The 15504-nt window shown below is 38.3% G+C and overlaps 2 protein-coding genes and 1 pseudogene across 3 annotated transcripts in view; 2 read left to right on the forward strand and 1 right to left on the reverse strand.

The window, feature by feature from the left end:
• Positions 1-9061, reverse strand: part of ATM (ATM serine/threonine kinase) — a 133385-nt gene extending 124324 nt beyond the window's left edge. For both annotated transcript variants that reach the window (XM_065882336.1, XM_065882335.1), the window contains exons 1-4: positions 8990-9061; positions 8794-8906; positions 7372-7517; positions 3298-3462 (exon numbers count right to left, since the gene is read on the reverse strand). In XM_065882336.1, the coding sequence (XP_065738408.1) occupies positions 3298-3462; positions 7372-7517; positions 8794-8906; positions 8990-9061 (496 nt within the window). The remainder of the gene's footprint in view (positions 1-3297; positions 3463-7371; positions 7518-8793; positions 8907-8989) is intronic.
• Positions 5070-5200, forward strand: LOC136127684 (U2 spliceosomal RNA; annotated as a pseudogene).
• A 4263-nt stretch (positions 9062-13324) lies between the features above and the next one.
• NPAT (nuclear protein, coactivator of histone transcription) overlaps positions 13325-15504 on the forward strand; it is a 51673-nt gene continuing 49493 nt past the window's right edge. The window contains exon 1 of the mRNA XM_065882349.1: positions 13325-13433. Within this exon, the coding sequence (XP_065738421.1) occupies positions 13325-13433 (109 nt within the window). The remainder of the gene's footprint in view (positions 13434-15504) is intronic.

A 15504-nucleotide genomic window follows, 5' to 3' on the forward strand; every position in this document is an offset into this window, starting at 1 on the left:
CTGGTTATTGGTGGCTTGAAAGATTGGTGTCAGAAACTTGCATCAGCAGGTTAACATCCTTCACTGCTTTCAAGCTCCTTACGTGGTTTACCTGGAGATGTGTGGTATTTGGGAGAAGTCTTCGAAAAGACTTTAAATACCCATATTGTGGGCTTTTAAAGTAAGCTTGAGATTTTGGAGTGCACTTAAGATGGTGAGATGTACTCTTCTGGGTTTGCTGAGGATGTGCAGTTGAAAACTTGAGCAAAGTGAAAATGCAATGACCTCTAAAGGAATTTTGTGTTACTTCCTGCCTTATAAGCACATCTCTTCTTTGTGATAAGTATTAGAAACAGCACGAGTTTTTACTTTTCATCATCATTGTAATAAGGAGAACCTAATGACTTTTTGTGATCACTGTAAAATTACTGTAATATGTGGTAGCAAACAATCCATGTAAGCTTGCTAAGGTTACAGTTAGTAATCCACTGTATCTTTAGTTTGAATGTTTGTGTTTTTTAAGTGATAACCGTATTAGAGGGGAAACTATCAGCCAAAATCAGTTTGGGAAATAAGCAAAACTGGGGATGGGGAGGTGCTTTATTACTAGATTATGGTGTGCTTGTGAAAATTCAGGGAAAGATCTGAATCCTTTGTGATAAAGTAATACCAGTGGCTTTAAAAAAAAAAAAAGCGTTGGTGAAGGTGTGGAGAAATTGGAACACTTGTGCATTGCTGATGAAAATGTAAAACGGTATAACCCTTGTGGAAAACAGTATGGTGGGTACTCAAAAAATTAAACACAGAATTACCATATGATGCAGTAATTCCACTTCTGAATATATACCCAATTGAAAGCAAGGACTCAAAGAGCTATGTGTATACCATGTTCATAGTAGAGTTATTCACAATATCCAAATGTAGAAACAATCCAAGGGTCCAATGACAGATGAATGGATAAAATTTAGTATACACATACAATGGAATATTATTCAGACTTAAAAAGGAAGAAAACTCTGACATATACTACAACATGGATGAACCTTATACATTATGCTAAATGAAATAAGCCATTCAGAAAAGGACAAATACTGTACAATTTCACTTACAGGAGGTACTAGGGTAGTCAAATTCAGAGACAGAAAGTAGAATGGCTGCCAAGAGCTGGAGGTGGGGAGCTGGGGAATTCCCATTTAATGGGTACAGAGTTTCAGTTTGGAAGATGAAAAAAGTTCTGGAAATGAGTCGTGATGGTTGCATAACAATGTGAATATACTTAATGCCACTGAATTGTATATGCAAAAATGGTTAAAATGGTAAATTTTATGTTATGTACATCTTACCATTAAAAAAAAATCATACTGAGGTCCTAGTCAATATAAGGTAGAACAAAGAAATAAGGCCACATGGCTCAGAAATGAAGGAACAAAAAACTCTCTACTTGCAGATGACACAACTGTCTAAATAGAAAATTCCCCAGAATAAACAAAAGAGCTCCTAGATCTAATAAGCAATTTTAGCAAGGTCTCAGATCAATATGGTATACAAAAGTCAACAGTACTTCTGAACAACATGGAAGAGAAAATGTTTTAAAGAGACAGTAAAATTTACAAACTACTGCAGTATAAATCTAACAAAAATATACAAATTCTATATGCTGATAAATCAAAAAAGACGTAAATAAATGGAGAGATATACCATGTTCATGGACTGGAAGAGTCTATGTTAAGATGTCTATTGCTCCTTAGTTCAATAGGTCCAACGTGATACCAATAAAATCCCAGCAGGATTTTTTGTAGAAATCAACAAGCTGATTCCAAAATTTATATGGAAATGTTGGTTTAGAAGACTAAGGCCATCTTCTCATCTCACTCTAAACTCTCTCCCTAGACAATCTCATTCATAACCATGGCTTCAATCACCACCTCTACCAAATATATTTTGAATGTAAACTTCACTTCTTGAGCAGGCTTCATTAGAGAAGTAAATTTCAGAGAAGGTAACTAACTAAAAAAAAAATTCAACAAAAAGACTGACTATTAGAAGTGAAAGTAGTTTGCTTAAAAATAGAGAATTTCAGAGAACATGCCAGATGATGGAATCAGAGTAAAGAGACTAGAGGAACGACTGCCTTTGTTTCAGAGACCCATAGTTACAAGTAATAATCTAAAATGTACAAATATTCTAAATATTTAGGCTGATCCATTTTGGTGACAGACGTGTCGGTGTACCCTAGATATCACTGGCCTATTCTCTAAAGGCTGCCACTAGGCTTACTGAGGGCTCTGTTTGGAACAAAGCCTCCTTCGTGTTCAGAGCAACAGCAAAGGCCCCAGATAAGAAATTAAGCAATAGCTAAGAAGGCCTTTATTCATGTGGGAACAGTAGAATACAATTTAGACCACTGATTAGGTCATGGGTTTATGGTCCACAAACATCTTATTTTGAAATGATAAACTGATGGTAAAAAATATAGATAAATGTCTTTTAAGTTAGCACAATTTATCTTGAATACTTCTCAATGAAAAATACTGAGTTTCTAAATTTTCAGAGGTGGCTGTATTAGAAGACTTTGACATCTGGCTTAAAGTCACCTCATTAAAGCCAAATACTATTGTCACCCATTAAGCCACCCAGAGCCAGAAATACTCCACTTTTGAAATCAATAAACTCAAAAATTTCAGCCTCTGACCAAACTTCCTTTGTGGTCTCTTAGTACCTCTCACCTACAAACTGTCAACAATACCTCCATGGCACCCCACTCTACTTATCTTGTAAGTCACTGGGTCCTATATATTCTATTCTAATATTTCATTTCAATTACCTTACCAGTGACCTGCAAACTGCCTAGTCCTAATGGATACTTCCACATCTTATTATTTCTACAACACTTTAAATGTCACACCACTTCCAACTTGAAATTCTCTTGCTTTCCCTTTTATGACATCTCTCTTGGTTTTCTTCTTTCTACTTTAATCATTGTTGCATTTAGGTGTCACTGATCTGTGAACTCACTGCATTAGAACTTTTGGTTTACTTGGTTTTTTCTGTCATTGGACTGTCAAGTCTTTGAGGACAGGTATGGCATCTTTCAATTCTGTAATTTTAGTTCTGATAGCAGGCACCAAATACATTATTAGTGACAATTTAAGAAGTACATAATACATGAAAAGTGTCAGATTCTATAATCATTTAATTTCACTAAGGTACTGTTAAACTGTGAGGTCATTTGGGGGATATAAATAGACTCTGAATGCTCTTTTGGTGAAATTTCATTTCACAAGGAAAAATTCACAAATAACAAACTTCAAAACATACCTGTCCACTGTTGCTGAGATATTTCACACCAGTATTTTCTCACTGAAAGAATGTCCTTCAGCAATATGTTGCTACAATCAGCTGCATAAATGGCACCATTAGATGAATCTTTCACTGTCTCCATGATATAATTCAAGAGTTCTTGACATTTTAGCCTGGGTGCTCCTATTTAAAAATAAAACAAACAAACAAAAACATATAAATCTTAAGAAAAGTAAGTTAAGGATGCTTGGAATGGCAATTGTATAAATAATTCCATTGGGGAACTTACTATTAACTAACCTCCTTCTCATAAAACACGGATTAGCAAACTATGGCCCAGGGGCAAAATTCAGCCAACCACCTGTTTTTGGAAATAAAGTTTTTCGGACCATAAACATGTCTTCATTTACATATTGTATATGGCTACTTTCGTGCTAAAATGGCAAAGTTGAGTTGTTGAGACAGAGACTACATAGCCTGCAAAGTCAAAAACATTTACGATCTGGTCACTTTACAAAAAAAATTTGCCAATCCTATAGGATTATATAGCAAAAACAATCATTCATTCTACCTTAATAATTCACAATTTCTGACATTAGACCTTGTGTGACCCAAAGTTTCCTGGTATTTTTTATAAAAACCTGATTAGAATAAGATTATAAAGAGAATACTATTTCCTTTGAAAAGCAAAATTACTTCCAAGTCCTATAATAGCATTTATTATATATACATATGTAAGGCTATAATTTTTAGTTTTATTTAATTACTAGAGGTCCTGAAAATTCAGAATTAATGGATATATATTTTTTATAAGGGAACTCTTTTTTTTTTTTAATTTATTTATTTCTGGCTGCATTGGGTCTTTGCTGTGCACAGGCTTTCTCTAGTTGAGGCGAGCAGGGGCTACTCTTCGTTGCGGTACACGGGCTTCTCACTGCGGTGGCTTCTCCTGTTGCAGAGCAACGGGCTCTATGCTCGCGCACTTCAGTAGTTGTGGCACGCAGACTCAGTAGCTGTGGCTTGCGGGCTCTAGAGCACAGGCTCAGTATTTGGCACATGGGTGTAGTTGCTCCGCGGCATGTGGGATCTTCCCAGACCAGGGCTCAAACCCGTGTCCGCTGCATTGGCAGGTGCATTCTTAACCACTGTGCTACTAGGGAAGTCCCTGGATATATATATATTTTTTAATTTATTTATTTTATTTATTTTTGACTGTGTTGGGTCTTTGTTGCTGTACGCGGGCTTTCTCTAGTTGCGGTGAGTGGGGGCTACTCTTCGTTGCAGTGTGCGGGCTTACTGCGGTGGCTTCTCTTGTTGCAGAGCATGGGCTCTAGGTACGAGGGTTTCAGTAGTTGTGGGGCGTGGACTCAGTAGTTGTGGCTTGTGGGCCCTAGAGCACAGGCTCAGTAGTTGTGGCACACGGGTTTAGCTGCTCCACGGCATATGGGATCTTCCCTGACCAGGGCTCAAACCCACGTCCCCTGCATTGGCAGACAGATTCTTAACCACTGCACCACCAAGGAAGCCCTGGATATATTCTTAAAGGTAACAAAAGTACATTTAAAAGTTATTTGTTACTTTCAGTAAATCGTATTGCTGTCACAGCTGAAATTTTTCATATTTCAATATTAACAATCTTAAAATTGCATATAAATTTTTTGTTGTAAGTTACAAGCAGGGTGCAAGTCATTATGTATATTTGAATATATTCTAGTTTAGGATTTTTTATGATGAAACTAGTTATATTTAGAAGTATGATAAATAAATATACACTGGTATAACAAAAAATCATCGCTTCTTGGCCTTTTGGCTAAGATCAAGTGTAGTTTCTGTTCTTATTAGTTTAAAAAATCATTTTTATTTATGGCTTATAATTTTAGGCATCTGGCTAATGATGAAATGCACAATCATAATACCCTCTGCTGTAACACCCTGTGCATTTCTCTCTTATAGTCTTCCTAACATTTTCTTAACTATAACATCTGTTATAGTTGAACAATATTTGCTTACTGGTTCCTTCCCATCTACCTCTTTTTTTCTGATCTCTGTTTCTTTCATCATACCTTGGGTACCAATGTTAAGCAAGTCTGGCAAAGTCTGGACATGTGTTTAAATTCTCATCAACCCTCCAACCCTTTAAAAAAAAAAAACTGAAGAAGTGAGATGACACGATAGTAGCTCCTGGTTTTGCTCCAAGATTAAAGATGTTTAAGTTACAAAGTAAAACTTGAAAGAAAAAAAAGCCTTGAATAAAAATATCATTTTTCAACCATTTGAATAATCTTACACTGAAAATTTCATCCATTTATTCCTATAAACCAACATATTGATACTTTCATATATTTTTAAATGTGATCACGGGCTTCCCTGGGGGTGCAGTGGTTGAGAATCCACCTGCCAAGGCAGGGTGTATTCCTGGTGGATTCCAGGTTCGACCCCTGGTCTGGGAAGATCCCACATGCCGTGGAGCAACTAAGCCCGTGCGCCACAACAACTGAGCCTGCACTCTAGAGCCCGTGAGCCACAACTACCGAAGCCCACGTGCCTAGAGCCCATGCTCCGCAACAAGAAAAGCCACCGCAACGAGAAGCCCGCACACCACAACGAAGAGTAGCCCCAGCTCGCCGCAACTGGAGAAAGCCCATGCGCAGCAACAAAGACCCAACACAGCCAAAAATAAATTAATTAAAATGAAAATGTGATCTCCATTGTTAATTTTGCAATAGAAGGTTTTTTTCACTTTAAAGCAAAATTCTAAGCTGCAAACTTTTCTGATGGGCTACAAATAGGCTACAAATATCTTTCTCTCACTCACTCACAAATTCTGTCAGACCATATTAAGATCTATTAAGAGCCCAGCATTAGTAGCCAAGAATACAAATTTTAATGGATGCAGAGCAAAAGCAGGTGCAAAAATATTTCAGTGTAGCTTTCTTCTGTCTATGCTGGAGTCCCTGCTCAGGACTTGCAGCTACCCACACAAAATGGCATCTCAGAGGAGCCAAAAAACTAAATTTTTGCTAAAGCCACTGTCTTTTAGACTCAAGTCTCATACCACCATTCTGAAACATCATTCACTAACAATCTATATCCTTCTACTTAATAATGTTTACCAACATTGGGCTTTTCTGATTCTTAAACTAAACCTGGCATCACAAAGCCACTTTCTTATCTGTGAAAAATAAACAAAGTTTGAGTCCAAGTCCCTAAACAAACATTTCCGCCGCTAGCTTTTCAGCATTGTATGAAAACCATTTCCTTACATAAGCCTACTAGGATTCTGCATTGTGGTTCAAAAATATTGGCTTTTCAAAACTGTGTAAGTTCAAAATGGGAGATATGTGGCTCATCAGGAGCAAAAAAGAACTTGGGTTTTTTTTTAATCAACAGTAAGCATGCTATTAGTTAAAGAGTGTGGGTTCTGACTGCCAAGAAAGCTAATGTGATCTTGGAATGAATCAGTAGAAGTATAGAATAAAAGATATGGAAGTCCTGCTCCACTCCATACCAATCAGAATATGCCTATAAGATTGAGTCCCACACTTTAAGAGACAGGGAATTAAACTGAAGAATATTAAGAGAAGTGACACAAAAACTAGCTCATATGAGCAACAGGAAGTACGTCTGTTTAGCTTAGAGAAGAGGACTCAAGGGAAATATCATGGGTAACTTCAAATATCTCAAAGGACATTTGAAAAAAGGATATTGAAAAAACTGAGTTCGTATTTTTCTGTATTATCTCAGCAAACAGAAGCAGTAACAAAAGGAGACAGGTTTTCACTACTATGAAAACTACTAAAACAGAAAAGAAAGCCTCAAAAGGCATGTTTTATCATTAAGGCTACCTAAGTGCCAGGGACATATAGATGGGATCCAAGAAAAATGGGTAGATGCAATAATATTTCTTAATCCTTCCAAACCCTGAGATTCTATCATTCCATGCTTGTATAAATTCCTCCAAATATTTGAACCTATAGTATTAAAAATCATTATATGTACTAGAAATTAAGAGTTAGCACTGAACTTTTATCTCACCATATTCAGACCAAACTCATGTAACAATAATCTATTAAGCCAAGTAACAGCACTTACTTTTATTTGCACATTTGATGAAGTATTTGACTAAGCTACTGATTTCTTGCATCTTTTTCTGCCTGGTGGCTTGTGTTGAGGCTGATACATTTGGTTTTGCTGTTCTCAGACATTCCGTTTCTTTCTGAATATATTTCTGTAAAACTCTTCAAGAAAGTGCAATGTAATTTCAGAAACTCATTAAATACTTAAATTATTGTAATAGTTTCAAAAAGTCCTTCATGCCATCATAAAGAGCATTGTTTAAACCACATTGCTTCAATCAATGTACCAGCTATACAAAACAATTACATTTCTTTTTTAAGGCCTAAGCCCTCAACACCAATTTAAAGTCTGGCCTGCAAAGCTCTTAATCTGTAACCTCCAGGATTTTCTATTGCTTTCTTGCCTGCTTTCTCATTTTATCACTAAAAGTTTGCAATGCTATTAGGGGCTCTCAATTCTTTCTCAACTCTGTTACTCTGTACATGACCTATCTCTTTCCTAGGCAGTTGGTAATGTCTCTAGCCTTTAAATGAAGCCTGCCTATAAGATATTCATGATTAGCTGGGTATGTCAGGTGCATATTTGGCCTACATGATCAGCTTATGCAAAACAGTATTCATCTTTAGATAACTATATTTGTGGTATTTGAAATAAAGTAAGTAACCAGAGGAAAAGAAGTATATATTTTTCATGTTATCTACAATGATATTTGCAATGGTCTATCTAGTATCAAATAAGAGCTAAAAAATAAAATAGATTATCTGTTCTAAACGTTCAAGAACAATACTCATATTTCCCCTTGACTGAAAATGTTCTTTCAAGTTTATCAGTATTCTATATTAATTTAAAATATTTTATTCATCTTTCCTAAGTCTTACAATCTATTTCTAGTTATAAATGGACTTCGTAATTGAAAATTATGTCTTAATGTAAAAAGCATCAATTGTTTGCCACTCCAGTTCAGCAATGAATTGTGTCTTTCCAATGCCAGAGTTTTGTGTTTGTTAACTGCATTCATATAGTTTTTCTAAAATTCCTTTTTACTTTTTTATTATAGTTTGACATATGGCAGTTACTTAGAGAAATATTTAAATATATCAAAGTAACAATAAAGGACTTGATATAACTTAATTTTATGCTCTAATTTGAAATAAAGTCTTATGAATGAACTGGTATGAATGAAATTCTCTCTAATCTTGAGTGAAATATGTCTAAGACATTTTATTGAACAAATGATTCAAAAATTTTAACTTTTTCTATATGAACATCCTTTAAAAATTATATTTCAGATAAATATTGAGCGCCAATTTCCTATGCAAGGCACAAGGGTACAAAGGGAGCAAAGATAAATTAGACCTACATACACAAAAAGAATCACAAGAGAAATAAAAATGAAAAAGAAAAATAAAGACAGTAAAAACATTTATAATGGAATACCTAAAAACAGCATCCCAATTCAAATATTTCCCTTGTTTGGAATCTGAATGCTGATCTAAATGTTGAACGGTTTCAGGATCCTGAATCAGGCGCTTAAATTTCTCAACCTCTTTCTGAAAATGAAAAAAGAACAAAATAATGAGTTACCAATCACACATTTGTTTCAAGGAAAGATTAAATTTAAGTAATTTACTACCCTTCGTTCTGTAGCTCTATCATGTTCTAGTTGACGGCAGCAAATAAGCAGATCATTAAGTGCTAGACTCATGATTCAGAATTTCAGAAAATACATCATCTGTAAAAAAAAAAATATACATATGTAAAATTATTTCAGACTGTGGTATTAATATATAGTTAGATCTAACTGTATAGCTAGAGGCATACTATAATGCACAATGATTTTTCTTAATACTTCCATATTTAAATGAGATTTTCTTAGAATATATCAAAACAAAGCCTTAACATGCAAATGTGTGTTGAATGTGTAGCAGGATAAAAATAAGTAAGGTATAATTTACTTTATTTTTCTGAGACCTCTTCTAAGAAGAGGATCTCTTAGAGGAGAGACCTTTTCTTCTTCTAAGAAACATGACATTTAAATTGAAATATAAAAGATGAAAAAAAGGCAGCCAGGCAAAGAGTAACGAAAATAGCACTTAAGGATTTAACACTGTCTGAACGATTTAAAAGGACCCTTTCTTATACGTAGTGACTTGCCACTTTCCTGAGCCAAAAGCTTAAATTGCTTATGCTTTGGAATGGATATGTAAGAGGTTATCAGAGCTAGTAAGCCTTGCCTAGCACTTACATCTCAACTGGCTTTATGGTTCTCATTTAATACATAAAAGTAGGAGAAAATGATATTATTGTTATAAAAGGAAACGAAGGAAGTTATATGCTATAGTGATATACCTTGCAAATGTCAAAGGTCAACTATATTTTATATATCTTAATGCCACTGCAGTAGACCTCCTCCTTTTAGATTTTCTGATATAATCAAACCTTCCTTTGATAAACTTAAAAAAAAATCTTTCAAGAAAAGCATTGTTTTAGTATTTCTGAGCCTTTTTACAAAGAAGCTTCACTTTTGTTACTATGTTTATAAACAAGGAAAAAATGTACGTCTGTCTATTATATCTACACTACATATATATCTCAAGAGGAAACAAAGGCGGGCAAAGTCCTTTCCCCATCCATCCACATAAATTCTACTCAATCTTTCAAGATCAAGTATATTACTCTGCCCCTGCTTAATCTCACAGAATCTTAAAATTGGAACGAACTGAGAGACCATGTCCAATCTTCCTACAAAGGAAGAAATCTCTCCAACAAAATTATTGACCTCTCTTTGAACACTCTCACTTAGAACAAACTTCCTAGTAAGATTACCTATTTTATTGGCAGATAGCTCTAATTCTCTTCTCCATTTATATCCGTAAGTCGTTCTGATTCTTTTACCCCTATAACAACCTCCTTTTCTATGCTGTAGAATACAGGTCATTATTTATTTGATTGCCTTTTTCATTTGATTGTATACCTCTTGAAGACAAGGACTGTCGTTTTTACTTTTCCATTCCTTATAGTTGTATCTAGAACTCCTCTCCCTTCTTGCTCAATCTTAGTTTAAAGGCTTCCTGAATCAATAAGGAAAATAAAATTGGAATTCTAACCAATGAAAACACCTTAGCAATATCCAAAGAACCATAAAGGCAGGCACCTATATTCTTTTTTTTTTTTTTTTTTTTTTTCTGCGGTATGCAGGCCTCTCACTGTTGTGGCCTCTCCCGTTGCGGAGCACAGGCTCCGGACGCGCAAGCTCAGCGGCCATGGCTCACGAGACCAGCCGCTCCGCGGCATGTGGGATCTTCCCGGACCGGGGCACGAACCCGTGTCCCCTGCATTGGCAGGCGGACTCTCAACCACTGCGCCAGCAGTGAAGCCCAAGCACCTATATTCTTAATATGCTATTTGTAGTGTGAAAAAAAATGCATGTTTACTGAACATGTGACACTTCCAAGAAGTGACAGCCCTAAACTTTTTTTTTAAGCTGTGGGTTTTCTGAACTTGCTTTTCCCCTTATCTAATTCTCAGAGATTGATTACTTTCAAGAAAACAAAACAGTTCAGTATTATCTACATAAACAGGAAATGTTCATTCACTGCGACAAGCAACAATATTTACTGGGCAACTACTATGTGTGAGGTACTACGTTAGGGGTAGTTAAGACACATAATGAACTAAATAGACACAAATCCTACCCTCATGGAGTCATGACTAGTGGGGAAGAATGACAATAAACAAGTACACTGATAAATCAATGCATAATTCCAAATTGTGATATATGACTCAAAGGAAGCAAATATACATTAGCAATGGAACGGATCATTTTTTATAAACTATCAAGGAAAATATATCAGAGGAAGTTACAATAAAGCCAAGATCTGAATGAACTGGTGCCAATCATAGAAAGAGTTAAAGGACCAACATCTTAGAGAAGGAAACTAGCACAACCAAAGGGTCCCAAGATGAAAAAATGCAAAGTATGTTGGAGGAACTGAAAGATGGCCAAAGGAACTAGAGAGTAGACAGGCAGAGTAAGAGTGTCACCAGATAAAGTTGAATTCAATTAATACATTAATCCACAACGATTAAGATTCTACTCCCAACCATGCAACTGGCATGGTACATGTTTCCTAGGTAACAGCTTCTGAACTGGAAAATCCGTTGTTCCTTTTCGGATCTCAACCAAGTTGGTCCCTTTGCAGAATTTGACAATGATGCTTATATACCATCTTCCTAGATCTAATTCTACCTGTAGCATACCATTCTTTTCTAACGGTAAGAGTGTGGAGTCTGTGGTCAGATTGTACTAGTTCATAACCTGGTCCTGCCACTTACAAGCTGTATAACCTTGGGCATGTTAGCTAATCTCTCTAAACCTCTGTCTTCTCAATGAAAAACAATACTAAAACTGAACTAGATCTTCAAAGAGTTATTTATTGTAAGGATTCGTGTCCATGTTTAATACTGCCTGGGACATAGAAATTGCTCAATAAATGTTAGCAGTTATCATTATTCCCTTCCTTTCTGTTTCACAAGTCTCTTTTGATGGTTCTTTTTCCACCCACACCTGAAAGAACATCCTTGTCTCCTTACTTTTCACTGTATGTTCTCACAGTAGGATCTCATCCATTCCTATGACTTCAACACGGGAAAAATGCCCACATCTATTTCATTCAGTGCAGGACCTCACTCTTGAGCTTCAGGAACCTTTTACACGTTGTGCCTTTATATGCGTTTTCCCTTCTGTCTAGAAGGTTCCTATCACCCTTCAGGACAATTTAACACTGCAAGGTCTCACCGCAAACAGAATTGATTCTCCCAGGCTACGTTTCTACAGAACCTCATCCACTCCTCTACCACCACAATCCTCTTCTATCACATTTTCATTCTTAATTCTAATAGTCTTGTTACTTATCCGTACCTGATAAAAGCAGCCACCAACGCTCTTGAGTGCTCACCACAGGACAGGATTATCACAAGGAAGACAGTACAGCGAGGTCACACAGCTAGCTGACTCGAACTCCGGGAGTGTGATACCAAAGCCCATGCTCTTAATCACGAGACTGTAGTTTAAGCCCAAACCAATTGCTCGCTGATTAAAACTACTAATTATGAGAGGGGAGAAAAAGATGATTGCTCAAGCCATCTAGTTACATCTGGACACGGGAAGGGTACGCGCACCAAGGTTCAATTCTGGGCATTAAGAAGCAGCTTCAAGGCTAAGTCGGCTGGAGCAGGAAAGGTGGGCGGACGAGAGCGATAAGGGCAGTGGGCTGGGCAAGATGAGGTGAAGAGAAGGAGTGAGTCTGAAGGCCAGGACTGAACGGGTCAGATACGACTGAACTCCCCAACGCAGAAGCCACTGCGCTGCTTCCGCGCCCCTACCGCTGGACTCGGATAGCCAACGCGGAATCTCTGGAAGCGGCGATAGCCGAAGCCTAGAATCCCGCTCAACTCGCCTCCCTCACGAGCCGAGCCTGCTGTCCACGCACTATTTCGGCTTCCGGATCAAACCTGGCGTGACCACGCAGCGTGCGTCTCCGTCGGAAGCAGTAAGGCAGACGGGCGCCCAGACACTGTCTGCCCATGCGCGCCAAACGCTACAAGCTCTCAGCTCCCAGCACTCGCACCCCCAAAACGACGGGCTCACCTTAGGAAACGCGCCTGCTCCTTGCCCGCCAATGGCGTGCAACCGCTGCGTTCGCCGCTCGCACTGCCCGCCAATGGCGTGCGACCCTGCCTTCGCCGCTCGCCCGCTAGCTCGGGCTCCGGCTCACTCGTCCCGCCTCCTCGCCCCCTTCAGCCTCACCCCTCCAAATATGAGGACGGATATGACGACAGTTCGAAGGAGAACCAGGCGGGTTTCATTTCGGCGCCTTTCTTTCTCCGGCGGAAGCGATTGGCTGGCGAGGAGCTAAAGAGGCGGGACAAATCGCCGCGGGTTTAGTGCCGCCACTGGAACCGGGAGATGCGGCGCAGGAGCTGTCGCTGTGTTGGCTTTTACCTGGGTCTCGTCTCTTATTGCGGTTCCTTCTGCGCCTTCGATCATGCTGTTACCTTCGGACGTAGCCCGACTGGTATTGGGTAAGCGCCGACGCTGGAGGGAGGGGTATTGAACCAGGCTAAGCAGGACGGAAGGACCTTTGGGGCCAAAGGTTTTCTTTGGGTGGGGAAGCTTTGGGGCTTTGCCTCCCCGCCTGCAAATTCAGACTGGAGGTGAATCTTCTTCAGTCGGAGGCTCGGATGGTTTAAGCTTCTTTGTGTGTGGATGCACCTCTCTTCCGAGGCTCCGTGGCGAGGGGAGGCTGAAGAGAAGCTCGGGGTGAAACACCTGAGGCCCGGATCCGGTGGGAAAATCAGGCCTGCACACTTAATTAGGATCCCTGCAAGGGGAGTTGCCTATGTGATGGATGGACTGCGTTCTTCAGCCTTGGGCTCACTTTCCCGTGTCAGAGCTGGGACCGAATTAGGAAAAATAAGAACTTCCCCAGCCACCCAGCTTTGTAGAAGGATCTTCTTGACGACCTTCTCATAACTAGCCCTTAGAACTACGAATTTGGGACAAATGGGGTGATCTTCCCTCTCTATCCCCCACCCTCCCGCAAGAAGTCGTAGAGTGTAGAGGTTTGAAATGCCAGTTGCATACTTTAAGACAGCAGCAATTCCTGTTCTTTTGATTAGCAAGAATTTTCACAGGGGAAATGCCTTCCAGTTAAACATTTTCTAGTCCTAGTTAGTTTTTCCTCAATTTGAAAAGAATTAGTAACACTGCCAGTTGTCAGGCTGTATTGTCTGTGTGGGAAACGGGTTTTGTTGTTTTTCCCCTGAAAGAATAAAGAGGATTGTACTGCTGGGAATGAGAGCCACATAAATCTCAAAACCGGAGCCAGTGATTTACAGACATCATATGTGAATGGTAAATGGTAAACATTGTGATAAAACTTCCCCTGGCATCCACGGCCATTACTACCATTATTTTATTGCCAGAAAAATCCATTTCGTATTCCATTTTAAGTACTCAGCCCTGTCCAAAAAAATGGCTTTTGTGCACAGGCTCTTGATGAGCACATTTTGCAGAAAACATTAGAAGGTAATGGTTCCACCATATGTTTTTGGAGAAAATAATGACTTAAGTTTAAACTAATATTTTGTTAATGTTTGGTTAATCTTTTGTGCACTTTATCAGAACTGAATATCAACAGTTAACCTACATCATCTAAGGAAAAAGCTAGCTATCTTGTAATTGTTATATTAATTAGGATTATATGTAAACAGATCCAAAGTAGACTTTCACAAAGTTCACAATAACATTGACATACTTTATTATGGGTAGCTGTCCTGTGCATTGTGGGATGTTTATCAGCATCCCTGGCTTCTATCCATTAGATGCCAGCAGGACCCCAGTCCCCACCCCCACCCAGTCGTGAGAATAAAAAAAGTGTCCAGATATTGCCAGTATGTTTCCTGGAGGGCACGAACCACTGGTCTTAAGAAAGCAGTACGATTTTCTAACTGGAATAATTTACACCAAACTTGTATTTATTCTCCACAAACCAGCTGCTCTCCTAGACTTCCTCCTTTTTTTTAAATGGATAAAAACTACAGAGATTGTTTCTTACCCTAAAATTCTTATTTGTCATTCACATTCCATTTTCATTGCCACCAATCCTAGCAGTATGCATCCCATTACTTCTCTTTTGGACTGTTGTCATGGCTTCTCATATGGTCTTGCAATTCATCTTATTTACTGTTACAAAAATCTGCCTAAAGCATTCACACTACACCTCCAATTCTGAAAGTTGAAAGAGTTGTACACTTAAAAAAATTTCAAGTTGTGTGAAAGAATAATCCCCAAAAAAGCAAATCTCCCCACACTCACCACTCTTGCTTTTTTCATTTAGCATTATATCAACATGGAGATCTATGATCACACAACTTAGTGGCTTAAAATATTAACAGTTTTATTATTTACTCATGTTTCTCCTCCTGTCAGTACTCCCTCCCTCTCAGTACTCCTTCAGCCCCTCTCATTGTTGGCCCCTTTTCTTCATTATGTCCTTTCAGCAAATCTTTGGGTGGTAGTATGTTCCAGGCACTGTGCCAAATGCTAAAAATCGAGTTCTCCCCTTAGAGTTTACATAATTGGGT

Source organism: Phocoena phocoena, chromosome 8, assembly GCF_963924675.1.
Source record: "Phocoena phocoena chromosome 8, mPhoPho1.1, whole genome shotgun sequence".
NCBI lineage: Eukaryota > Metazoa > Chordata > Mammalia > Artiodactyla > Phocoenidae > Phocoena > Phocoena phocoena.